At 45.5% G+C, this 26707-nt stretch overlaps 2 protein-coding genes across 2 annotated transcripts; one reads left to right on the top strand and one right to left on the bottom strand.

The window, feature by feature from the left end:
- Positions 1-3397: 3397 nt before the first annotated feature.
- Tex261 (testis expressed 261) lies at positions 3398-9290 on the top strand. The gene is made up of 6 exons (XM_003469021.5): positions 3398-3587; positions 4368-4447; positions 5252-5405; positions 7746-7813; positions 8414-8516; positions 8688-9290. Exons 1-6 carry the CDS (start codon positions 3518-3520, stop codon positions 8801-8803), a joined length of 591 nt encoding a protein of 196 aa, XP_003469069.1. The 5' UTR covers positions 3398-3517; the 3' UTR covers positions 8804-9290.
- A 1557-nt stretch (positions 9291-10847) lies between these two features.
- Positions 10848-18002, bottom strand: Ankrd53 (ankyrin repeat domain 53). Its single transcript, XM_003468923.3, has 6 exons — positions 17972-18002; positions 17161-17897; positions 16711-16910; positions 15453-15617; positions 14907-15027; positions 10848-13069 (listed from the first exon to the last, which is right to left on the bottom strand). The coding sequence occupies exons 1-6, from the start codon at positions 18000-18002 to the stop codon at positions 12380-12382; spliced, it is 1944 nt and encodes a 647-aa protein (XP_003468971.1). The 3' UTR covers positions 10848-12379.
- Between the last annotated feature and the right edge of the window lie 8705 nt (positions 18003-26707).

The raw sequence follows: 26707 nt of genomic DNA, 5'->3' as shown, positions 1-26707 counted from the left end.
GATGAGCCCAGTATGGTGACACATACCTGTAATCCCAGCTACTTGGGAAGCATGAGGGAGAAGGATCACAATTTCAAGCTCAGCCTGGACAGTTTAGTGAGACTCTCTCTCAAAATTAAAAAGAAAAAAATATATAGAGAGATAGAGCATTCTGGGTTAGATACCCAGTATCTACCCATAAAACAACATATGAATGTCTATATTAGTATAACGTAAGGGAGTTGAGTAACATTGTAATAAATACATATACATATAGGTATGAGGGTCTATCAATATCCCAATATACAATCTAGCCAGTCACCTTTGAATCCACAAACCTATTCACTCTTGAAATGAGTTCCTAAAATTAAATGTAGGTACCCCCTGCTCCCTACCTACCATCCCTCCTCCAACTGAGGCCTGGGCTTGCCCTCTGCACCAGACCCCCTGCTCCCACGAGTGTCCCGAGTCCTGTCTTATCCTACTGAGCTGTGTCAATCAGATAGGGTAGTAGTTTTCCCTTCTCATTGCCTGATTCTCCTGGCTCTCAGGAAATAGCAGCTTCTCTCTTCTTGTTCTTGGCAGAAATTCCAATCCTCAGCTTGCCTTCTCAAGGCCAGTTTTGGCTCTAAAGCTGTGAGGAAGTGAAAATGTCCAGCCTTGGAATAACAGTCCTGACTGGCTTGGTCTATGGTGAATATACCTAGCCTTCTGGAACCTCAAGTTTTCCTTACGCGTAGGTCTGTTGGTGGGGGGACTTTTATGTTTTCTCCCTCCTTGGAAACATTTAAATAAAAAACTAATAGTTTACTGAACCAGGTGTGGTGCCACCTGTCTGTGATCCCAGCACTCAGCAAACTGAGGCAGGAGACTTGCCATGAATTTGAGCTATATAAGTGAGTTTAAAGCCAGCCTGTACTATATAGATCGTGTCAAAATAAATAAATAAATAAAGCTCAGTGGCAAAAGTGCCTGCTTAGTAAGTGCAAGGTCATGAGTTTGATTCTTGGTACAAAAAGACAAAAAGCTGAGGACTGAAACCAAAGGCCCTGGGTTGAATCCTGGGTTGAAGGGGAAAAAAAGGCTTTACTGTTTGTTTACTCACCAGTGCTTCTGTGCCTCAAATGCAAACCAACCAATAGTTCTGAGCATGGAGTTCCCCAGTTGTCCAGTCAGAGAACCAGGTCACATGATCCAAGCTTAGCTCTCTTATCTTTGAGACATCATACAGTGGTTTTTCTTACAATGTGACTGTATAGTGACATTTGCAGCATCTCAGCAAGTCCTACATACTATGAACATTTTAGTTTTAAACTTTATATTTTCATAGTTCAGGGATTTAAGAATATAAGAATGCATAATGAGAATGCACTGTCCTGGCTCTTCTCTTCCAAGGAAGCAAATTATGTTACCATGTCTGTGTTTCAGATGTTGGGGATCAAACCCAGGGCCTCATGTGTGCTAGGCAAATGCTCTATCAGCCTTAGAACCCCAGCCCTACTATTTTCCAATGTATCCTTCCAGAGATGTCTTATATAAAGAAATATATATGGATTCTTTCCTCTAAGTCTTTTGCTATCAAAAGGAGTCATATATGTACATATACAGATTATCCTCAAGTGTTTTTGTGACTGCTTTGTCATATACCAAAATATACTTAACCACTTTCCTATTAACATTTAGGCTGCATTCAGTCTCTCACAGAGCTGCAATGAAGAACTTTGTAAATAAATAAAATATCTTTTAAGGGTATGCTGTGCTTATTCCTGTCCCTCAGGAATTACTACCTTGGGATCTAGAGATATCTTAGAAGTCAGCAGATATAGAATTCAGGGGACAGATTCAGGTAACCTGGAAACTTGGAAGGGAAAAATTTTCTGTCTTTATATGCACTAACCTCTAACTGGAATTTAACATTTCCTTGTATTATAAATGGAGGCAGGAAATTCACAGTAGTTAGCAACTCTCTTAATCATATGCCTGAAGATACCTTGAAATATTGTTTATATTCATCTCTACCTTGTCACTGTGGAAATTATTAATTTTGATTAGGTTATGTATATAAATTTGATTAGGTTATGTATTAATAAAGAAGCATATGTATTGTGGTAGCATACAGTTGTTTTCCAAAAACTTTTATACTTGTATTTTGATGTGAATGCTTTGCTTTGTAATTATATGCATTTTATTGTGGTAAATGATACATAATACAAAACCTACCATTCTAACTATTTTCAAGTGTACAGTTCAGTAGTATTAAGTGCATTCACAGTATTCTTCACCATCATCCCCACTCATCTCCAGAACTTTATCTTATCAAATCAAAATTATGTGCCCACTAAGTGATAATGTCTCACTAGTCACTGTATCCAACCCTGGGCAACCAGCATTCTACTTTTTGCCTTTATAATTTTAATGACTTCAGATGCCTCATATGAATGGATCCATATAGAATTTGGCATTACTTCTTCAAGTTTCATCCTTCAAGTAATTGGCTTTTTCATTTAATATAATAACTTCAAGGTTCATCCATGCTATAGCATGTGTCAGAATTTAATTTATTCTTAAGGCTAAATAATATTTTGATGTATGTATATGCTATGTTGTTCCTCCTCAACATTTGTGTTGTTTCATTTTTTGTCTATTCTGAATAAAGCTGATATGAACATTATTGCTCAAATGCTGTTGCTTACAGGTGTACACCCAGAGTGGAACTGCTGAATCATATGGTAATCCTATGATTTTTTTAAGGGTAATAGGTATTTGTTTTTATACACCAAAATATGATTCTAAATACTACTACACACCCCTTTTTAAAAAATGCTTGTCTAGGCCACTAGATGGGGGACTTCTAAACAAGGGCTGCAACTTTCCATGCGCGCCTAACTCTACTAGAAGAGGAGTTCGTGCAATCACCGCCTAGTGGGCGCCCTGCGAACCCAGCACTGAGCAGGGTGCAGGCGTTGTAAAGGTGTAGAAGGTACTTTAAGAACTCAAGTGTAGGCTTGAAGGTGACCAATTAAAGGCATCTCAACTCCTGAATGCTTGGCTTTTTAGATGTGTGACATGCCTTGGCCCCAGCTTCCGATTCAGAAAACGATCATCATCAGATCGATTTCCGCTGTAAACAGAAGCCTGACCGTTAGCACAGCTCATGACACATGATAGGCATTCAATAATTCTGTCCCTGTTACCTGGGACAGCAAGAGAAAGCCCAATGTAAACCTATGCTCTGAGCCACTGTAGGGATGCTTGGTTTTTCATCCGCTTGCCTTACTTAGTCCTTGTCCCGCGGGCTGCAGCAGCCCGCCGTCCCCTTGGTGGAACCAGGAATAGGGACCTCCGCGCCGGCAGGTGGCACCCGTGCGCACGGGGCACGGAGCGGCGCTCGGGCTGGGCTCCTCTCGGCGGCGCCGCGCATTCGTCCGTCCGCGGGGCGGGTACGCGGCGACGGCTGTGGCGGTGGCGACTCCGTGTCCCCGGAGCCAAAGAGCGCAGGCCCGTCCCTGCGGCCGGGGGCGGGCGGCGTGGGGGCGCCATGTGGTTCATGTACGTGCTGAGCTGGCTGTCGCTCTTCATCCAAGTGGGCTTCATCACGCTGGCCGTCGGTGAGAGTGCGCGACCCTCGTCCGCGCGGGCTGCAGCCCCGGCATCTGTGCTTGCTCGGGGTCGCATCGCGGGGTGTCCAGAGAGAGTCGGGGTGGGGTGTCTCTGCGCCTCTGGCTTCATCTCCCGGCCTGCCGCGTCCTGCCCTAGCCGTTGATCCCAGCACCCTAGCCTGTCCGCGGGTTCTGCCAGATGTTACAGAGTCCGCCGAGCTGTGCCCCGGAAAGGGTGACTTAAGTGCCCCTCCAACTGCCAACCGTTCCCTCGCACGCGGGCCCACCGCGCCGAACTTCCCCTCACCGACTGCCATCCTCCTCTAGTCCTTTATACTTGCTGCTTTCCGCCCTTGACACTTCCCCCACTTTAGACTGGCTCCTGCTCGATATTAATTGAGGTCTCACCTCCTCCGGGAAGTCCTCCGTAGAGGTTTGATGTTCTTAAGTAGCGTTCTCCTACGGGGATTGCCTGGCTTCAAGCTTCCCATCCTCTTCGCAAGCTGGGTTAGGGGGAAGGACCTTGTCTGTCTTGTTCGGCTGTATTCCCACCACTCAGCCCAACATCTGGCCCGTACTAAGTGCCCCATAGGTATTTATTGAATAAGTGAGTAAAGTATGCTTTCTGACCCAGAAGTGAGCATTATGCTACTTCCATTCATTTTGTCCCGATAAAGTTCCTCTTCTCTAGACATGTTAAGGGCAACACTTGGGTTGTTGGGAGGTACCAGGGTGGTGGGAGTGACCTCATCTGATAATTCCCCCTTCTTGCTTTTTGACATCACCCAGCTGCTGGACTCTACTACCTGGCAGAACTGATAGAGGAATACACAATGGCCACCAGCAGAATCATAAAATACATGATCTGGGTAAGTGGCGCTTTTCCCCAGGATTCCCCTCTTGCTGTGCCTCAAAACAGAAGGTGGGGAGAGTTTGGCCTGCATGGTGAGAGCCCTGACCCTGCCGTTGCCTGAGGGTATCACGCCTGCCTCTGTATCCTATGCTCAGCCTTTTGGGTCTGCATTTCTGGGCCCCAGATCTTTCCAGGCCTCCTTTCCTAAGTGGCACTGCTTCCCTGCAAACCTTGTTCTCAGCTACTTAAGGTAACAGCCTAGTGTACATTCTTGTTGACAGGCCCGATCTTGCCTTTGCTTGGTGGTTTCCCACTGGCTTTGGCCCCTTGGCCTGCTCCTAGCATTTAGAATTTAGTGGAACCTAAGGACAGCTTTGAATGCTTCTTGATTGCCTTCTTTCTAATTCAGTTTAGTGAATTTTCCCTAAGGGGAGCACCACCCGTGGCCGTGGCCCTGGCCCTGCCCTCCGCTGACCTCAGGGGAGGCTTCTATTCCTAAACATTTGTGGTTGCCATTGAAGTCAAAGGCCCAAGACTAGTCAAAGAGTGACTGCTGGTAGACCGATTTCTGCCAGTGCATGTGTCTCTTGGGTTGGCTGTGTAAAATATTTTTCTTACTGTGGGCTGCTGTTAAAATCTTTGGAGAAATGGCATTTTCAAATGCTGTCCTTCAGGAGCTGAGAATGTGGCTGGGAGACCCAGGCCTGGCACTATGAAACGAGAAGACTGAAGCATGGACCTGGTGCTGCCCGGGGCAGGGTGGGCTTAGGGAGTCTGGGCATGGCCTGGAGGGCTCTCTGCAGCATGTTGGTTGTTTCAGTTCTCCACAGCTGTGCTGATTGGCCTCTACGTCTTTGAGCACTTTCCCACCAGCATGATTGGTGTGGGCCTCTTCACCAACCTCGTCTACTTTGGCCTCCTCCAGACCTTCCCCTTCATCATGCTGACCTCGCCTAACTTCATCCTGTCGTGTGGTGAGAGGGGACAGAGTGGGGAGGGGGCAGCTCCTGTGGTTGGATGTGTTGGCTCAGTCCTGGGCACCAAAGGGAATAGAGAGGAGGAGACAGGCCACTGAAGTGCTCCCGGAGGTTTGCAATACAGACTTCTCACTTGTGAGGACCTTACAGCCTGCCTTGGCCACAGTGCCTAGAATTTTTGAGGGGTGGGAGGCTCAGATTGGGTGGGTTTTCTCAAACAGGGAAGTTTGAAGAATTGGAAAGAGAAAATAGGTTATGGGTTGGTGCAGGCAGAGGCCTGAGTAATGCCAACCTGAAAAACCACTTGGCCCAAAAAGCCCGAAGCTTTTCCTTGGCAGGTGGACAAGTTCCATCCAGCTCTTGGGCCTACAGTCAGTCAGATCAAGATTGAAGCCTTGGCACTTTGAGGCTGCTGCAGACACTGGCCTGGTACAGATGCTTCATGGGGCTCCTCTTCTGGTTCCATTGTCAGTGGTTGCAGCTGCCTCAGGCTTTAGGACCCCAGCCTTCTGGCCTTTGCCCTGGCACCACTCCCTGACAGTGGGAGTTCAGGCTGTTCCAAGGTGATGTTTCTGACAGGACCATTGGGAGACTCAGTTCAGAGCAGGCGATTATAAATGTTTGCATATGTTCATAGAGAAGCTTTCTGCAAGTGTTTGGTTACAAGATTTTCTGTTTTGCTTGCTAATCATGACTGGGTATGCTAGCCTTGGGTCAGGATATCAAGTAGAATTAGGAGTGTTTTGGAACTACTTTTCTATTTTTGTAAGAGAACCTAGAAAGAGAATATGCACAAGGAAGGCATAATGTTAAAACTAGGATCAGATCCCTTCTCTGAATGCCTTGTTGTGATTTCACTGTAGCATTTTTTCAGCAGGGCTGGGCACGGTGGTGCAGGCCTGTTATCCTACCTCTTTGGAAGGCTAAGATGGAAGGATCACAAGTGTGGGACCAGCATAGGCAACTCAGCAAGATCCTGTTTCAAGGGCTGAGGATTTACCTCAGTGGCATAAGCACCTGCCTGGCAAGTGCAAGGTCATGAGTTCCATCCCGGTACCACCAAAAAAAAAAAATTCCTGTTTCAAAATAAAACAAGCTGGAGACATAGCATAGTGGTAGTGCACTTCCTTAACAGGCACAAAGCCTTGGTGTGCAATCCCTAGTACTACAGAAAAGGAGGATTTTGTAGGAACCTTCCCTAGAGACCAGGGCCCTTCTACATTATCCCAGGGAGAACCTTCCCACTTGCTGGTGGCAAGCTCCCTGGCTTCCTTTTGTCATTCACTCAGCCTGCTGTTTAGATACCTGAGAGAGCTTTTTTTGAAAAATCTAGTGGCCCCTACCTCTTGGTGTCCCTTAGCCTTAGTATGTGACTAGACCTAACAGAGGTCTTGTCTTTATCTTAGAAGGAAAGAGGCAAGGGCGGAGAAAAGAGGTGTATGTGTAAGGGGTTCAGTTTTAGGGGACACATTGTCTGGTGCCTGCTCTTTACCCCATCATGAAGCAGGCAGAGATGCCTGCCCTGAGCAGTCTGTCGCTCAGATTTGCTTGCTTGGCTTTTCATAAACGGGGCTGCACACTGAGGAGGTATGTGTGGGACCGGAATGTATCAGTTCAAACTAGATTCCTTTCCACTGGGCAGAATGGGAAGGGAACCCTCTCCATATTCTGAAGAATCCTCGACTGTATCTAAAAGTGGCTATAAACTGTGTCCCTTTATTTGAGGAGTGGCCCAGTTTGAAATGAAATCTTTTATATGGGGGTCTAATTTGTGCACCTGCGACTTCCTCCATTACTGTTTCTGGGAAAGCTTCTGTTAATTGAATGATACAGAGTCTCATTGAATTGCCCAGGCTGGCCTTGTAATTCCCCTGCCTTAACCTCCTATAGTGCTGGGATTACAGCACCACCACATCTGGCTGGGAGAACTCAACATTCAATAAAAACCAGCTCATGGTCATGATGTTTTAGATTATGTAACATGGAAGTCTCATTTTTATAACACTCCAAAGCTTTCTTTTTTACCGTCTAATTTTACTCATTACATCCTTTGCAATGAGCAGGCTGGGACTGATTTTCTCATCTTGACAGATGGGGAACAGTTCTAGATGGTACTGGCCCAAAGCCATGCACTTTTTTTAGGTGCAAAATGAGGAGTAAGATAAAAGGGTTCCAAATTCCAGGACCTTTTGACATTGAAAAATCTAGCTCCACAAGCACCTGCCTGGCAAGCACAAGGTCCCGAATTTTTTTATTTCTGATACTTAAAGAAAAAAAAAGAAAAGTCTAGCTCTGCATCATACCCTCAAACTGACTGACTCTTCATTCCCTTAACAGGACTAGTGGTGGTGAATCATTATTTAGCATTTCAGTTTTTTGCAGAAGAATATTATCCTTTCTCAGAGGTAAGAAGTATCCAAAGTGTCCAGCACATGCAACTAGTCCTGATGACAGAGAATAGTGGGACTTTGGATGACTTGCATTATAATCTCAGTCATGATCTGAAACTCAATCTGTGCAGGGATCACATCTTGAATAAAGCAAAACAGGATATAGATGATTTTAGAAAGCAGTGTGGCTAAGGAACAGAAGAGATCCCTTACACTAAGGTGGACACTGCTTTCTCAAGTTTTTTTTGGGTTCTAAATAGGGTTATACTGAGGCCAGAAGAAATACTGCTCAGGCCTTTTCTGACAGACTGATAGGAGGCAGTGGTGGGCTAAAACCCTGAGCCCAGCTCCCCCTGGCGGCCTCCCAGTCTCTTTCCTCCCAGCAGCTTTCCTGACTAGGCCTCCAGTTTGAAGCCCTGGGAAAGAACAAGGGCACTTCTTTGGAGAGCATGGCCATGTCAGTCATTGTCGGCTTCTCCCTTCCCCCATTGAATCATCTCTGAGAAGCCCTTGGCCTTGTGGAGATGAGGGTCAGGCCCCCTATATATGCTTAGTCGCCTCTCCAAGACCCCGGTGACCACACCCAACTCATTCTTGGTGCCTGTCTGTTGCCAGGTCCTGGCCTATTTCACTTTTTGCCTGTGGATAATCCCATTTGCATTCTTTGTGTCGCTGTCAGCTGGGGAGAATGTCCTGCCTTCCACTATGCAGCCAGGAGGTGAGAAGGGGTTTGTAATGGGTCAGATGGGGGGGGGGGCGCCTGCAAGGCCTGAGTCATCTGGGGGAACCAGGGCACAGCCTTGTGATGAGATACTGGGGCTCTGGGTGGGGAGAGCTGTGTACACATGCACTCTGTCACATGCCCATCTTCCTGCCTGTGTCTCCACAGATGACGTGGTCTCCAATTACTTCACCAAAGGCAAGCGGGGAAAACGCTTAGGTATCCTGGTGGTCTTCTCCTTCATCAAAGAGGCCATTCTACCCAGTCGTCAGAAGATATACTGACCCCCTTGGGGAGGGACTATAGGGGCAAGATTAGCGGTCAGGCCCCTGGGCCTCTGTGCTAGGTAGGGGCCAGGAGCCTGGAAGATACTTTCCACCAGCCCTGGCTTCTCTCCCCTTGGTCCTGAAGCCCCATCCTCCTTGGGGGCTCAGCTTGGTTTGGATCTGACATTGCCAGGGGCGGTAACGTCATGGCACCAGGGAGGTGGCAAAGCCTGCTTAGTCAGGTGACCTAGTCCCTCAGGCTCTTCTCCCTCTCCCAAAGTCAGTTGGGAGCTAGCTTCAGGCTCAGCCAGGGGAGGCAGGCAGGGTCCATGAAGTTGGAGAACAGCCAGTGACAAGTTCCTGGGCAGATGACTATAGGGAGGGGACACAGCTTGGCACTTCTAAGAGAAATGGATTTTGCTATTAAACTGTGATTTTTGTCCGATTGCTAATTCCCATTTGAATAAAGATTCTAGGTGACACTGTTTGCCTTAATATCCCAAAAGTTCATCTTCCTTCTTCCTGCTAAGTTTCTGCCTTGACTGGATTGGCTTTCTGCCCCAGGGGCTCCTCTCCTGGGTCTGGGTCTTGCCCTTCTCAAGGAACTCTTGTCATCCTTAGAGGGAGGGGGCAGAGGTGAGGAGCAGAGCCAGGCGGGTGTTGGGGGCAGGGGGTAGCAGCAGCCTTTCTTAGGCACCTCCCTCTCCATCTCTTCTTCCCTCAGGACTCTGGCTGTCAAGCTGGGGGTAGGAGAGGAGACAGTTTAGCATTGGGTTAGATTTTCAGGGACATCCACAGTGTTCTATTTATGTCTTCCTCTGAGGAAAAGGAGTACTTTCTGGCTAAATTCTATCTCAGGCTTTAAAAAAAAAAAAATAGCTTCCAGGCAGCCTGGGTCTAGACTGTTTTTTTTATGAAATGAGGTTGGTGGGAGAGGCTGTTTGTCACTCTTAAGAGCACACAAGGTCTGGCACTCTGTTCTGTGTGCTCCTGGCTCCTGGGGAGATGATCTCTGCCTTCCAAGAAGGCAGGCCAGGGCTCAGGCACAGACTGGCATGTGTTGACCTTGCACTCCAACTCTAGTGCCTTGCAAGTGCTCAACAGTACATATTGGAATGAAGTCCCCGCGAGAGCCCTCACTGGCCATGTGCTATACCTCACAGTGAGGCAGGCAGGATGCACTATACACTGGTGGCACCTTTAAGTCACCGAGAAGACCCCTGTGCTCGAACATATTTATATCATGCCTGTTTGTTTTCTTGGCTTGGCTTCTTTTCCCATTATACCTGTTTATTTTCTTGGCTTTAGCATTTCTGTTTTCTTAAGAATACCAGCCTCCTGCTTTCCCTGGGAGGACTAGCACATTTGGTCTTTGGATGTAACTTAGATTGCCAGGCCTCCTCCTGCTATGCGGACCAAGTAGAGGACCTGAGGCCAGTGTCCTCCCTGATGGGCTAGCAGCTGGCCCTAGTTGCCCTTGCCATCCACCTTGTTCCTCACCTGCTGAGGTGGCTTTGCTCCCGCTGTTCACTGTGCTGCTGGTCAGGGCTCTCCCAGGGATGGTCAGAGGCCTTCCAATGTGAAGTCCTGCAGACCCTCCAGACGGTATCCTGCTGGATCAGCAGCACCGGAGACCTTACCCTCTCGCTTCTTGACTTGTGCTTCCCTGGCTCTTCTGCGGCTGGTTGTCCCTGTCTCTGACTGCTCCATCAGTCTCCTTTTCTTAGGTTTCTCTGCTTGCTCCACGCACGCTGGGCTCTCAGGGTTCTGTTGTGGGCTCCCTGGGAAGCCTGCCCATGCTGATGGCTTCAGGGACTCTGCTGGGGAGCCGAGTGTTGCCCGCAGTTGCAGCATCCCTCCTGATCTGCATCACAGTTCTGCTGCCTTCCAGGTCCTTAGGCAACTGAGATTCACGGTACCTTTTGCTGTCCTCTGCAAACCTGCCCCCCCTTTCGGGTACCTGCCTAGGCCCCTGCACCACTCAGGAGACGGGAAGCTTGCTCTCAAGCTCCTGCTTTCTCTTTGTACTCCCACATCCGATCTCTGAAAACTGTAGAAACCGTTTTCTTGATGTCTCTTAGTTGCGCCCCCCTCCTCCTCATCATCTTTTACCTGGCTTGTTGTGATGGCCCCCTTACTTCTCTATCTGATGGCCAGTCACTTGTTTTTCAGAATGCACAATTGATCAAATCACTCTCTAGCTTAAAACCTTCCATAGCTCCCTACTGCCTTGAGGATGAAGACCAGACCCCTCAGCATGTGAGTCTCCTGATAGCCTGGTCCCCTCTCATCTCTGGTTTCATCTTGCACTTGGGTTCCCAGCCTCCCATAGGCAGACACACCATGGCTTGCGTTCACCATTTTGATTCCCTTTTCTTTCATTCACTTTGGTACTTTCTGTCAAGTCTCAAATTAGATTTTACCTCCTCCAAGGAGCTCTGAATGTCCTTTCTCCTTCCCTAGCCCCAGCACACCACACAGGTCATTTTGGGATTACTTGGCCTGCTTTATAATCATCTCCCCACTAGACTGTACGCTCCTTGAGGGCAGGGATTGTCCTTGCATTTTTGTATCAATTGTGCCTGGTTTGGCACCTGGCACATAGAAAGCATTCAATAAACGTTTGTTTAATGAATGAACTAATTTGTATGAGGGGATCGCAGAGGACCCCAGATAGCTTTCTACAGGAAGTACAGGTGCTTTAACAGTCTCACATAGAAACTTCAGGTCTTCCCTCTCCCCAGATGTGCTATCTGTGCTTTTCTGAATTGGTGGGAACTTGAGTGGCAGCTGGGAGTAAGGGATCACATGCTGGGGTGACACAATAGCTTTCCTTTAACCACTCTGGATCTGCAGATGAATGGAGGACGTTGGTATACACCTTAATCTCAGCACTCGGAGGCTGAGGCAGGAGAATCCTGAGCTGGAGTCCAGCCTGGGCAATTTAGCTACTCCGTAAGACCTTGCCTCAAAGACACAAAGAAAATCCCCCTGCTCCCATCAGAACAAAACAGGCTGCGGTCATAGCTTAATGTGAAGGCCCTGGATTCAATCTAATGCCACAAGGTGGAGCGGTAAGGCTTAGAGCCTACAACAGAAAAGAACTTAATTGTAACGAGACAGAATTTCCAGAGGTCCTTTTATACTGGCAGCCTTGTCTCTGGTGGGCTAGGGTAGATGTGAGGAGGCAGAAGGGAACCACAGTGTCACTTTTATATTGTTAGGGCCTAGAATAGTGATGATAGCCAGTCTGAACCTTGGGGTTCTGCCCTGTTGGATTCTCTGGGGGAGCCAAATACTTTAGTGTGCCTATTTTTTTTTTTTTTATATCAGTACCAGGGATCGAACTCACGACTACCTGCTTGCAAGGCAGGCGCTTATGCCACAGAGCTAAATCCCCAGCCTCGGGAGCCAAATACTTTGCCAAGAGGCGGCAACCTGGAGTTTGGGTTTTGGGGAGCAGATAGGGAGATCCTATATTGCAACGTGAGAGTGGGAGGCTTATAGGCAATCCTCCCTGTTCCCTCCACAGCACACATCACCACACTTCAGCATTCAGTGAGCACCCTGGGTATGGGCATTACCAAAATACCTTTACTGGGGAGCTGGAGAAGAGGGCAAGGCAGGGAGCCCCTGATGAGCTTGCATGGCTGCCAGGAAGGCGTCATCAAATGTCTGACGCAGGTTCATGGCCATAGTGTCTGTCCAAAAAATATCCTGGCCAAAGTGCCGTTTCCTGGGTACATCAAGTATGCTCTTGACGTAAAACCCCTTGGGCACCTTCATCCTGTATGGCTGCTTCCAAGGGTGCAGTATTCGGACTATCACCTCGAAAGGAAGCTGGGGTACAGGTGTCACCAAATGGCCATCCACTGTGCGCAGCTGTGCACCACCATGTGGATCCTGAGTCACCTCCAGGAAGCTGTACAAGTCATACTCCTGGCAGGGGTCTGGGTGAAGGCCCATACGGATGTCCTGTGGGCAGCAGATGATGGGAGGGCGGGATCGGGCAAGGTTAGTGCTAAGATCCCACAACTTGGGCCGAATGATTTTAGGCTGCCTGTAGATTGGCTTGGGTGGCACCTTAGGCTGAGGCATGCTTTGTAGGTGGGCCTCCATAAATTGGCAGATATTCCTGGGAATCTGGGATCCTGGGGTCTCAGAGAGGGCCTTGGGGCAAGTTGGGGCACCAGCCTCTTGCTTGGCGTTGGAGACCTGGGATTGAAGCAGCTTTTGATGGAGCCACTTCCTGAAATCAGCCTCTATCAGAAGTTGATGTTCTTTCTGCAACAAAAGGCACATAACAGTAGTGGAGGGCTGCTTCGTATACATGGAATGAGACTTTGTGGCTGCAGTCCTTGGACATCTCAGGCCTAAATGGTAAGACATTGTCCTCGCTTCCGGAACACCTAAGGTTGATAAAAGAAATAACCTACCTTATGGGAGCACTTGTTCTGATGGAGGAGACAACTGTTACTCTAAGGGAGCTCCTGGGCTGAGGGGGAGATAAAACCTCTTCGATAGGGGAGCCTCCAACTCCAGGGGAAATACAGCCTCTGAGCTGGGGGAGCCTCCAACTTGAGCAGGGAGACACAATCTCCACCCTAAGGAAAACACCCCTTTTATGGGGAGAAAAGTTCCCTCACCCAGAAGAATGTCCAGTCTGATATATCCTGCCATGAGTGTCTCTGATTTAATGGGGTAACAGGCAAATGAGAAAAATAAAATAGAAGGATGGCCCCCCAGGCTGGGAAGCAGTGACTACAGAGCTCTGTCCTTGCTTCCACTAGAACTGAGCCTTCTACCTGTTAAAACCTCCCCACCCTGTTTATCTCTGTCTTACTCTAGGACTGTTGCTAAGCAATCACATGCTTTGGAGATTGACCCAGCTTCAGGGTTGGCTCTGATTAGGCTAAGCCAATCATCATAATTCCATTATCCTTGTCCCACACCTAAGTCAGTCAGCAGATGTCTTTCCTTTAGTTCTAGTCATTGGAGCAAACATGGACACACGATTGAGGCCAAGGAGAGGATCCCTGAGTGGAGGTCTACAAGGGGCTTCTGGGAGGAAATAGGTCCACAGGAAATGGATGGCCTCTGCCTCCTCTGCATCTTCGTGTGGCTATGAGGGCTGAGTGGTACGGACAGTGAGGAACACAAGGAGAGAAATGCAGCTGGAATAGAGCTGGGGAAGTGGTGAAGCGGTAGGCCCCTGAAGCCTTCCCCATTTTGGGACTGCCAGGATTCCCAGCACCTTTCTGCTTATACCTGCTTACAATCCTCTGGCTCCCAGAATCCTTCATTGATCTGGACCCCTGCCAGATCTCAGCTCACATCTGGCCCCCATCTGTTCTCTGTGTACATCATGTTCCCATATACTCCTGTGCCTTTCCATGCAGCTGTTCCTTCTGCCTGGTCAGCCTTTGCCTTCTTCTTCTCAAGGCCAAATGCTGACCATCTTCAAAGTCTCCTCCTCAGCATCCCTTCCCGAACCTTCTTAGACCTCCATGGGAATGTAACCTACTTGCTTGCTAGACTCTAAGCAGGGGGGGGGGCACACCAAACTTGTTTGGCAATGAGTGCTGAGTGTCTGCTGGGAAGGACAAATCTTTTTACCCCCTAGTACTGGGGGTTAAATCCAGAATTTTCACACTGAGCTACATCCCCAGCCCTTTTTATTTGATTTTATTTTTAATTTTGAGACAGAGTCTCAGTCACAAAATTACTAATTCTGGGATCTAACTTGCAGTTTTTCTGCCTCAGCCTCCCAGAGTGCTGGGATTATAAGCAGGCACCACCATGCTCAGATTTGCATCCTCTTTTTAACCATAATATGAGTCCCAGTGATGGAAGGGGCCTGGCTTATTAGAGATTCTCATCCTGAAGCAGGGCAGTGCACCAGGCTTGTGATTACTTGTTGATTTGATATGTTTGCTTTTTGATATACAACAATAATTGTGTCCCGAAGAAGGGGATTTTAAGGGAGGAAATTTGGCAGAGCCTGGGGAGTGCTTTCTGGGTTTGAGTGCTTCTATCTACCCTTCTCACCACAACCATGGGTCCCTCCCTGCTCACAAGCCCGCACAGCAGCTGGTGCCTGGCCCCGCCCACTCGCCCTTACTTGATGCTGAATCAGGTAGCTGCGTTCCATGAGAGTCAGCTGGTCCTTGAGGCGCTTCAGTTTCCTCATCTCACAAGCAAAGTCCTTCTTGTCCCGTTTCCACATTGCATCCTTCAAGAACCTGCACCAGGGTTGGGGTGTATCATCCTACAGAGTTTCCATGGGGGGGGGGCTGGGAAGGCTGGTGAATGCTGAGGGCCTGGATGGAGTGGGGGGTGCCGCTGGAGTAGGGATGAGGAAGGTGGCCCATCCCCACTGTCAGGCCTCTTTGGCTAACTACTTCCTTTGGGGGGAAAGAGAGCACGATGGGCTCCTGCTGGGCAGCCAGAGGACCCAGAGCAAAGAAGAACAGTTTGTAATCTAAAGGAGCAAGGCCTGGAAAAAGCCTGCCAGTAATATCCTGGGAAGGGGTCCTCCTCAGTGGGTTTATCCCTTTGTCTTCTGGTTACCCAGACCCAGCCTTGGGTGAGAGCCCTGAGTAAGGGGTGAGAGAGGGCTGGGAAATGGGGCGGGGTGGCAGGCTTCAGGTGGTCCTCACGCGCTCACCGGGCACAGGCACGGTGGTTCCATATTTTGCAGTAGTCGATGGGCTTGCAACCCATAGAATCCTGGGCGTGGACATTGGCACCACTCTGCACCAGGACCTTTATGCAGTCCAGTAAGCCGTCACGGGCCGCCAGGTGCAGAGCTGTAAAGCCATTGGCTGCTGCACTGGAGCCCCGCCCCCAGGAGAAAAGAGCAGAAAGACGGACAAGAACGTTGCTCATCAGATGGGTAGAGAAAGCAGCTTCCAAACCCCTCTCTGCCACCAGCTCACTGGTGACCCTGACCATGTCTGTTGTCCTCTCTGAACCTCAAGTTTCTACAGGAAGAGATTGGACCAAATAAACACTGAAAAATCTGACTATAAGAGACAGGTGACAGGTGAGCTTCCTGAAGGAGAGCCAGGTTGGTTCAGAAGCCACGAATGTTAAACCAGCCCCTCCCCATTCCTTGCCATTGCCCACAAGGGTCAAAGATCTGGATCCTCCCTCTTTGACCCCTGACTTTGCCACTCTTTCCCAAACATGCTCTTTGCATATGATGTCCCCTCTGCCTGGAACACATCTCCCTGGCTCTTTGATAGCTGGCTCCCTTCGTCACCAGGTTGCAATTTCAGTATCGAGTCCTTAAAGATGATTGCTTCTTCCAACATAGATGTTCCTTCTCCTGTCCCTTTGCTCCCACCCCATCACCTTATTTCTTTTGGAACCACTTCCAATGATTTGTCCGAATTTATTCACTTTTCTGGAATGTAAGCTTCACAAGGGCAGGGCTCTTTCTGTGTGTTAACTGCTATACTCTTGATTCTCAAATAGTGTTTAGTGGCACATAGTACATGTGTGACAGATATTAATGAACACAGTGTGTTATATGCCTTGTATTTCCTGTTATCACAGTAGCACCAGGTGATATATACTGTCATCCTTCCAAATCCCAGATGGAGACACTGCTGTTGTTCCTAAACTTGTAAATTAGAAACATCCAGGGATCTTTTGCAACTTCCAAAGCCCAGCCATGTTACAGAGCCATTAAATCACAACCTTCAAAGTGGACAACAGGTGTTGGTATTTTGAAGCTCCCAGGAGTTTCCAGTGTCCACAGGAGGAGCACTGAGGCTTAGGGGCTGGTGATTGCCTGAATTCCCCCGTCTCCCAGCAAGTGGCCAAGCCAGGATGTGAACCGGGTCTGCCGTCTCTCAGAGCCTAACGACACCCCACCCCAACTGCTCCCCTGCGTCTGTCCTGGAGTAGGTTGGACTCACGTGTTGATGGCGGCCCCCTTCTTGAGCAAGTAGTGAATGCAAGGAACAGCGAGGGTCTCGTTGTCCTTGCGGATGACAAGATGGAGAGGGGTCTGGCGACGGTTGGTGCGCAGGTCCACCGGAACCTTGTACTCTTCTATCAAGATCTTCATGCACACGAGGTTGCCCCGCTGGGCTGCGAAGTGGATGGCGGTGAAGCCCTGCGGCGTTCAGAGTGGGACAGGAGGAGGCCGAGAAGCTCTGGGTCCCAGCGACCACCAGCTAGCCACAGCCACAGAGCCTTCCCTTCTTGCCTGGGCCCAGGCGCTTGCACCCCTTCCTGCTCCTGGTGCACGTCACCTCCCAGGGAAGGGGAGGTAGGCCTGGGCACACCGAAAGTCCTCCGCTGCCCGCGGAGCTCCGCGGGCTGGGGTGGGAGGAGACTTGTCCCAGAGCGTGCCAAGGCCTCACCTTCCGGTCGCTCCGGATCTCCCCCTGGTCCCGATTCAGACAGAATCGCAGCCACTCCTCGTTGCCCACCGCTGCCGCGAACAGCTGGGAATGGTTCCTCGACGACTCGGAGACGGAGGAGCTGGAGTCCGCGAGGGCGGGAGTGAGCGCGGCTGGCGACACCGGCCCGCGGCCGCCTCCCCGAGCGCCGGACCCCGCCCGGCCTCCAGGCGGCAGTGTCCCCGCCCGCCGCCGGCCCCCTTCGCTCCATCCACCTGGACAGCTGGGTCTCGAGGCCGCTCGGGGTGACGTTCGGAGCGACGTGCGGCGCCTTCGGCCGGCAGCCAGGCCGCGCTCGCCTCCACTCTCTCCCTCCCGGGTCCGGGGTCCCCGGCTGCGCCCCGGCAGCGCCCGCGCGCGCGGAGGCCGAGGCCAGGCTGCAACCCGGCGTCCAAGCCGCGGGCCGGGCCGGGCGGGGCGCGCCTCCCGCCGAGCCCCTCGGGGCGTCCTCTCCGCTGCTGGCAGCCAGGGCGGCAGGACCCTTCCTGGCCGCAAAGGTCTCGTCGACTCGCTCGCTGGAGACGCAGAGGTCTGCAGCCCCGAGACCCCTGCCCACCACCACCCCGCGGCCTGATCGGGGCCGACACCCGTGGCCCAGCTGCCTGGACCACTGCCCCGGAGACAGCAGCGCGCCCAGCGCCTGTCCTCATTACATACGTAGAGCACAGAACAGTACAGGGTGGAAATTAAGTCACCATCTCAACACACACACACACACACACCGCAGACACATAATTGCATCTTTTCACTTAGCGACACATTATGAGCTAGCCCGATCGTCGCTCCACATCCCCGCTGGACATTGTGACGTCCCCGCAGCCCAGCCTCACCGTGGATGTTTGCCTGCCTGCTGCTGCAGAAAGCAAACGGCTCCACGCTGGTTGCTGAGGGCGGGCTCCTGGCTGTAGGACGACGGGTGAAGCCAGTGAGTATTTTCAAGTTGTTGATGTGGAGTTTTATATTCACTGTCCCTTTGGCCTGCTGTGAAGCAGGTGTGTGGGTGCTCCACCCCAAATCAGCAGCGTGGCTTTGGGGCAGTTAATTGACCTCCTGTGTTACTTCCTGCCTCAGGGAAAACGGAAATCAGCACCTGCCTCAAGGAGGGAAGTCAGGCAGGGAGTGAGACGTGTTACACAAGAAGCACCATCTAAAAATGCTATTATTTAAAGAAAGCACTGTTAAAAGCATCATAGCACCAGATGTTATGGTTTTAAATAATTGTTTGCTAACCTGATAGTGGAAACAGTGTCCTGAGGAGGCTCTTTGATTAACAAAGGTTATTTTTTTAAACAGTAATGAAGACTGAACTCAGGACTTTCACATTGAATTTTAAAAGTTTGAGGCAGGGGCTCTCAAAGCTGCTAAGCTGCTCAGGGTGTGCTCAGACTTGGGCCCTTCCTGTGTCTGTAGCCCAGAGAACCGGGATGGCAGGTGTGTGCTTCCTCCATGCCCAGCTGTGTTAAAGGTTTAACTGTCAGTGTTTATCTTTTCTGGGAGTTACCTGCTTATTCACGTTGTTCTTTGAAAATCTTTGTTTTTCTTATTAATCTGTAAAACTTATTAGCATAGTGATACTTTACATTTGTTGCCAATATTTTCCTCAATTTGCCTTTTGACTGTTTTCTAAAGTAACCAAGCAATAACTGTTGTTTGATCCAATGTATCTTACTGCCATTGGCATTCTCCTAAGCTTATCAGCAGGTTTCCGAAGCTATAGGGCCAACTCTGGTAATATTTGAGCTCACCGCCCATTTCTTATCACCTTCTCCCCACTGAACCCTGCCTGATTTTCTAGGTATTTTCCCCAGGAAAGCTGAAGGAGACAGGATCCCCTAAGATCATAGTGACCTATGGAAAGCGACAAAAATACAGATGATGGTAGTTCATTTAGTGGCAGGTCTTCATTCCAGCTGAAACAACTTTTCAGGCCAGTTTCCTTACTATCTAGTTGTAATTTTGGAGGACAGAGAGAATATAATGCTGTCTTGGGGCAGACATCCCATCTGGGAAGAAAATTTACAAGAAGGTCCTGCAGAAAAGAGACAGAAGGTCTACCTCTTGGGACAAGATTGGAAGAGTTTTCTGTAGGGGAGGGGAAGAAACAGAAACACCGGAGATCAAGTCATAGTCCTTAAAACACATTTCCCATGAGCGACCTCATTCCCTATCTGTTCTTCCCAGTGCTCTCAATGAACACTTCAAATCCAAATCATTTCTTTTCTTTGGCTTTGGAGCAATCCCACAGGGTCAAGAGAGTCCTAATTGGGCTAGCATCTCCCCCCGCACTTGGTGTCTCCAAATGGGCAGTTATTGTGAAGCACTTAGATCTAGAAGGTTATTTAATCAGACTATCATCTGAGTATCACATTAGTGCAAATGATCCCAAGAGGTACACGGAATGTAATTCCAATGTTTTCTGGACTCTTGGGATCTAGAGTAAATTTGTCTGAAAAATATGCACAACCTCCACATCTGGAATGGTAGCATGAGGAGCTCTGTAGACCTAATCATCAGGAAACAACAACAATTATTCAAATTTATTTTACAAGCCAGCTGTTCAAAGTCTCAGGACATTATCCTTAGGCACCTAAAAAAATGAAGAAGCATTCGGAAATCTAAATCTCAGTAAGAAGTGAGATGTGTGGCATTTCAGCCATGACCCATTTATTCCCTCCCCTCCCCTTATATCAGAGCAATGACTGACACTCCCATGTGGAAGAAAATGGGCCAAGAAAATGGGCCCTCTCTCCCTAGCTGATTCTAATGTTCAGCCAGAGCTGCAAAACACTGGGACTAGGTGTGGCTGTGCCTGCCTGTAACCCCAGCACTTGAAAGATTGAAGGAGGAGGATTGCTATGAGTTTGAGGTCAGGCTGAGCTACATGGTGAGTTCAAAGCCAGCCAGAACTACACAACAAGACCTTATATCAGAAACAAAAACAAAACAAACAAAATACAGAAAAGCAAAGGGAAAATTTTGAAAGCATAAGAAAAATAACACTTCTCAGACAAAGGAATCCTTGCTGCTCATCAGAAACAATGGAAGCAATCAAAACAATAAAAACTGTCAATCAAGAATTTTATGCCCAACAAAACCATTGTTCAAAAATGATGGCAAAATAGATTAGCTGATAAGCCAAAACTCAGAGAATTTATTCCAGAAACCCAGCCTTATATGAATTACTAATAAAGGTCCTTCAGGTTAGATCTAAGCAGCCCTTGGGATAATCTGACACTTCGCCAAACGAAAACAAAATGAAAAAATGTAAGAAAATATACAAATAATATTTCTCACATTACATTAGTATAGATGTGAAATAGATTCTGATAAGCTAAAATGAATAGGAAAATAGCACAAAAGTAAAGTGAAAAATCATTAAAGGAATTAAAGTATTAGAAAATATTAAAAAATATTAAAGGAATTAAAGTATACTAGAAAATATTAATGCAAAAGGAAGTATTAAAAAAGGAATGAAAAACAAAGAAGATATGACAAAAACAGAAACTAAAAGTAGTAGGTGTGTGTCCATATCACTACACAAATCAGTCAGATTGGATAAAAATCAATATCCAACAATATACATTCTTCTTCAGCACACATGAAATATTCGCAAAACAAACAAGACTCAATAAAATTAAAAGAAAATCATACATAGAATATTCTCTACACTGAAATAAAATTTGAAACTAGTAAGAGAAACTCAGAAAGTTCACAATTATGTACAAATTAAACAATATACTCTGAAATATAAATAAGCCAAAGAATATCTCAAGGGAAATTAGAAAATGCTTCTGGATGAATGAACACAATATAAAAAAATCAAAATGTAAAAGTTACTTTGAAAAAAATATCAACAAAATTGTCAAAGCTTTAGCTAGACTGAAAAAGAAAGTGAGATTTCCTAAAATGAGGAATAAAAGTGGGGATATTGCTACTTGGGAAGAAATTAAAACCTGAATGGACTTCTAACAGCTAAAGAAGTTAAATTAGAAATGGAAGCAGTAACAACAACAAAAATGCCCAGATCAATGAAATTAGAAATAAAACAATGAAATCACAAGGGACACTTCCAAAATTCAGATTAATAACTGCTTCAAACATTGCACTTGAAGAATTGGATTGCAATTGCAATTGTAAATTGGAGAATCCAAAAGAAATAGATTCCTAGTAACAAAATTGAGCCAAGAAGATGTAAAATCCTTGAATAATCCAGTAACAAGTAATGAAATCGAGACAGTAATAAAAACCTACCATTTAAGAAAAGCCCAGGACCTAATAGATTCAGTGCTGAAGTCTACCAGAACTTCAGGGAAAATCTAATACTAATACTTCTCAAACTCTTTAATAAAATTGAAAGGGAAGGCATATTGCCAAATGTATTTCTAAAAACTAGCATTACCCTTATTCTAAAATCAGACATGGACTCAACTAAAAAAGAAAATTATGAGTCAAGATCTTTAACAAACATATACACAAAAATGCTCACCAAGATACTGGTGAACAGAATAAAAAATGCTATAAAGATCATACATCATGATCGAGTAGGCTTCATCCGAGGAGAGCAAGGATGATTCAACATATGCAAATCAACAAATTATGTGTAGTACATCACATAAACAGGAGGCAAGGACAAAAATCACATGATCATCTCAACAGATACAGAAAAAGCCTTTGACAAAAATCCAACATCTATTCCTGATAAAAAGCACGGAAGAAAATAAGCACAGAAGAATTTTATCTCAAGCCAATAAAATCCATTTATGCCAAACCTACTGCCAACATCGTATTAAATGAGGAAAAACTGAAAGCTTTTCCTCTAAAACCAGGAACAGGACAAAGATGTCCACTATCACCATCCTGTTCAACATAGTACTCAAAACCATAGCCGGAGCAACCAAGCAAGAGAAAGAAGTAAAAGCAATATGATAGGAAAGTTAGACTATTCTTATTACATGATCTCAAAATTCCATCAAAAAAACTCCTAGAACTAATAAATTCAGCAAAGTAGCAAGATATAAAATCAACACAAAAAACCAATAACATTTCTGTATACCAATAATGAACCAAGAGAGATAGAAACTAAGAAAACACTACTACTTACAAGAACATCAAGAAAAATATTTAGAAAGTAACCTAAGCAAGGAAGTGAAAGATCTCTATAACAAAAATCATGATACTTCAAAAAAGGAGATTGAAGAGAATATCCGAAAATGGAGATATTGTCTGTTCCTAATTAGGCAGAACAAACACTGTCCAAATGGCTATTCTACCAAGAGTGATATATAGATTTAATGCAATCCTAAGTAAAATTCCAACAGTATTTCTCATAGAACTAGAAAAAACAATTCTGAAGTTCATATGGCATCAGAAAAGATGAGATTAGTGGAAGTAACCTTTGGCAACAAGAGGAAAGCAAGAGGCATCACAATCTCAGATTTTAAGTTACAATACAAAGTTACTGTGATAAACGTAGCATGTTTTTGGTACAAAATGAGACAGGGGATCAACAGAACAGAATAGAGGATACAGAAACAACCTCAGGCACATTCTGTCATCTGATCTTTGACAAAGGGACCCAAAAAGTACGCTGGAGGAAAGATAGCCTAACAAATAATACTGGGAAAACTGACTGTACGTATGAAGAATATTGACTCTATATCCATATTGCTCATCATGTACTAAAATAAAGTAAAAATAGATCAAAGATCTAGATATAAAAACAAATGCGATCTGTTAGATGACAGAATGGGTAAAACTCTTGAAGACATAGGTGCAGGCAAGGGATTGCTGAATAGAACAAGAAATAATATAAAAATCCAACAGATTAGACTATATCAAAGTCATGACACTATCTTTCTTTCTTCTTTTTTTTTCCTTTTTATCGGTACCAGGATCGAACTCACGACCGCCTGCTTGCAAGGCAGGCGCTTATGCCGCTGAGCTAAATCCCCAGCCCCAAGATTATATCAAAGTGAAAACCTTCTGCACAGTAAAGGAAACAACCAATAGAGTGAAGAGACAACCTGCAGGATGGGAAAAAATATTTTACCAGCTTCTTCTTTGGCAGAGATCTAATATCTAGACTATATAAAAGAGTTTTAAAAATTAGACTTTCTCCAAATAAAAGAGCCAAACAAAAATGGGCTCTTGAACAGATACTTCTCAGAAGTACAAATGGCCAATAAACACATGAAAAAATGTTCACTATCTCTGGCTACTAGAGAAATACAAATTAAAACAACACTGAGATTCCATCTTACTCCAGAAAGGATGGCTATCCTCAAGAAGTCAAATAGCAATAATGCTGGTGAGGCTGTGGGAAAAAAGAATGCTTCTACATTGTTGGTGAGAATATAAACTAGTACCACCACTGTGAAAATCAGTATGGAGATTCCTCAACAAACCAGAACTAGAAATTCCATTTGATACAGCTATTCCCCTTCTAGGTATCTTCCTGAAAGAGTTAAAGACCTCATGTTAAGGTGATACATGGATACCAAGGTTATGGCAGGACAATCTGTAACAGCTAAATCTTGAAAGTGGCCCATATATCCAACATATGAATGGATAAATTAAATGTATTTACACACTATGAAAATTTCTATACCATAAAGACGGATGCATTTGATTCATTTGTAGGAAAATGGATGCACCTTGAGACCAGAAAGTTAAGTGAAATAGATCAGACCACCTTAAATATCTCATGGTTTTTCTTACCCCAATATAAGTAATTTAAATGAAATAGAAGCAGGGAGATAGATCTTTAGCAAATGGAAAGGGAACCAAGAGATGGATGGAGGTGGGAAGGGGACACGGAAGTAAAAAGAATTAGGATGTGTTATGTATGTGTCCCACCTCTCATAATGAATGTAATCATTATGAACTGCAATCACGTACTAACAAAAATAGAAAAAATTTAAAATATTTAACACAAAGGTTGCAAGCATTTCCAAAAAAACAAAATAGTAAAGAATCCTATAAGACTAACATTATCCTGATACTAAAATCAGACAGAGACTCTTAAGAAAAAATGACTATAGCCCAGCATCTCTTATGAATGTAGATGCAAACATTTCCAACAAAACACTAGCAAACCAAATGCATGTACGAGGCTGTAAACCATGGCAAATACAATTTATTCCAAGAGTGCAAGTTTAGTTTAACATCTGAAAATCAATTCTGTATGTCATAGAATAAACAAAAAGCCCATGGTCATCTCAAAGAACAACACCACAAAAGACCACTTGACAAAATTTCAAGCTTTCTCATGACAAAGCAGAAAACAAACTTAGATTGGAATGAATTTCAACTTGATAAAAATCTATGAACACTCCAGAGCTGGCATCAGACTTACAGCGAATGACTAATACTTTCCCCTTAAGATTAGGAACAAGAAAAATACATAACCATTCTTGCCACTTCTATTGAACACTGTACTGTGTTAGAGGCTCTGGCTAGAGAAATTAGGAAAGAAACTGAAAACAGCCATCTAGATTTGAAAAAAGTAAAAATGTCTCTATAGATGGCATGATTCATATAGCGAAATTTCTAAGGAATCTGTTAAAACATATTAGAACTAATAAGTGAGCCCACCAAACTGCAGAGTATAACAATGTATAAAAATAAGTTACATTTCTATACATTACCAACAAGCAGTCTGAAAATAAAATTAAGAAAATATTTCCATTTACAATGGCATTAAAGGAATAATAGATTTTTTTTTGTCTTTTTCATTTTTATTGGTACCAGGGATCGAACTCACGACTGCCTGCTTGTAAGGCAGGCGCTTATGTCCCTGAGCTAAATTCCCAGCCCGGAATAATAGATTTAACAGAAGTACAAAACTTACTTTCTGAAAACTACAATACTTAGTTGAAAGAAATGAAAAAAGACCTAAATAGGAAAAATAATTCCACATTCATGTATCACAAAATAGTAAAGATAACAATACCACACAAATCAATGCACACATTTAATGCAATCCCCATCATAATTTGTGCTGGGTTCCTGGCAAAACTTGACAAGCTGGCTTCTTTGCAAAAATGAAAATTCCCAGGGATATTCTAGCCAAAAATATATGAAAAAAGTTGGAAAACTACACTTTCCTGATCAAAACTTACTATAAAGCTACAGTAACTAAGAAAGTGTGGTACTGGCATAAGGATGGAGATTATCTATCTACCTAACAAAAATAAGCCCTTACAACATTAATGGTCAACTGACTTTTTTTTCTAAGACAATTCAAAAGTGGGAAGAATAGTATTTCTGAAAAATGCGTCAGACGAATGAAGTTGGGTCCCTACCTTGCACGATACACAAAAATTAACTCAAAATGACTGAAAGACAAATATAACAAAAACTATAAAACACTGAGAAAAAGTAAAACATAAATTTTCATGATATTTGTCTTAGTTACTTTTTTGTTGCCGGAACAAAATACCCGACACCCACAAGTTGAAGAATGAGAGATTTCTTTTGGCTCACAGTTTATAGAAGTTTCAGTCCACAGTCAGCTTGCTTTAACATAGGGCAGCACAGCAGGGGCTCTGGCAAAAGAGAGACAGCTCACACCATGGCAGGAGGAAGCAGAGAGAGAGATATTAAAGGAGGGGGAGGGAGAGAAACACTCCAGGCCATGCTCACAGACACTCACCTCCTCAGACCATGTGTCACCTCCTGACATCACATTATCTATAAACTCATCAGTGGACTGATCCACAGATGAGTATCATGTTCCTATGATCCAGTTACCACCCAAAAGCCTCACCTATGAGTACACAGGCTTTGAGAGAAACTAGATATAAAACATAACAGTGTGGAATTATGCAATGAGTTCTTAAATGAGACACCAAAAGAAACAAAGAAAAATAAATCTGGATGTAGTAAAAATTTACAATTTCTATGCTTCAAAGGGTCCCATCAAGAAAATGAAAAAAATGACACACTGATTGGAAAAAATATTTACAAATCATTAGTAAAGGATTCATGTCTAGACTATACACATAAACTTTACAACTCAATAATAAAAAGATAATTCAATTATAAATACGCAAAAGGGCCGGGTGTGGTGGCACATGCCTGCAATCCCAGCACTTGGGAGGCTGAAGCAGGAGGATGGCTGTGAGTTCAAGGCCAGCCTCGACTACATAGTGAGTTCAAGGGCGGCCTGAACTACACAGCGAGACTATCTCAAAACAAAACAAACAAAAAATAGGCAAAAGGTCTGAACAAATGTTTTCCTAGAGTAGTTAATAAATGGCCAATAATCACAGGGAAAGCTGATCAGCATTGTTACTTGACAGGGAATTGAAAATCAAAAGCACAATGATATACTACTTCATATCTGCTAATACGGTTGTAATAAACAGGATAATTACAAGGGCTGTTGAGGATATGGAGAAGCTGAAACCTTCACACACTGCTTATAAAAATTAAAATCATGCAGCCTCTTTGGCAAACAGTCGGGAAGTCAGATAAACTGAGCTACCATCTGATTCAGCAATTCTCT

The sequence above is a fragment of the Cavia porcellus genome, unplaced genomic scaffold, assembly GCF_034190915.1.
Source record: "Cavia porcellus strain 051 isolate PalLab524CR breed Dunkin Hartley unplaced genomic scaffold, mCavPor4.1 scaffold_18, whole genome shotgun sequence".
In the NCBI taxonomy this organism is placed as follows: domain Eukaryota; kingdom Metazoa; phylum Chordata; class Mammalia; order Rodentia; family Caviidae; genus Cavia; species Cavia porcellus.
Note: the sequence above shows the minus strand (reverse complement) of the source record. Positions and strands in the feature narration are given on the sequence as shown.

Bases quoted from the DNA above. Each gene is read 5' to 3' on its own strand.
- Tex261 (XM_003469021.5), top strand. From the start codon at position 3,518: ATGTGGTTCATGTACGTGCTGAGCTGGCTGTCGCTCTTCATCCAAGTG. The intron at 4,448-5,251 runs GTAAGTGGCGCT...TGGTTGTTTCAG, and splicing joins TCATAAAATACATGATCTGG to TTCTCCACAGCTGTGCTGAT. The intron at 5,406-7,745 runs GTGAGAGGGGAC...TTCCCTTAACAG, and splicing joins TAACTTCATCCTGTCGTGTG to GACTAGTGGTGGTGAATCAT.
- Ankrd53 (XM_003468923.3), bottom strand. From the start codon at position 18,002: ATGTCCAGCGGGGATGTGGAGCGACGATCGG. The intron at 15,618-16,710 runs GTGAGTCCAACC...GCGGGGCTCCAG, and splicing joins AAGGGGGCCGCCATCAACAC to TGCAGCAGCCAATGGCTTTA. The intron at 13,070-14,906 runs GTAAGGGCGAGT...CTTTTGTTGCAG, and splicing joins GCTACCTGATTCAGCATCAA to AAAGAACATCAACTTCTGAT.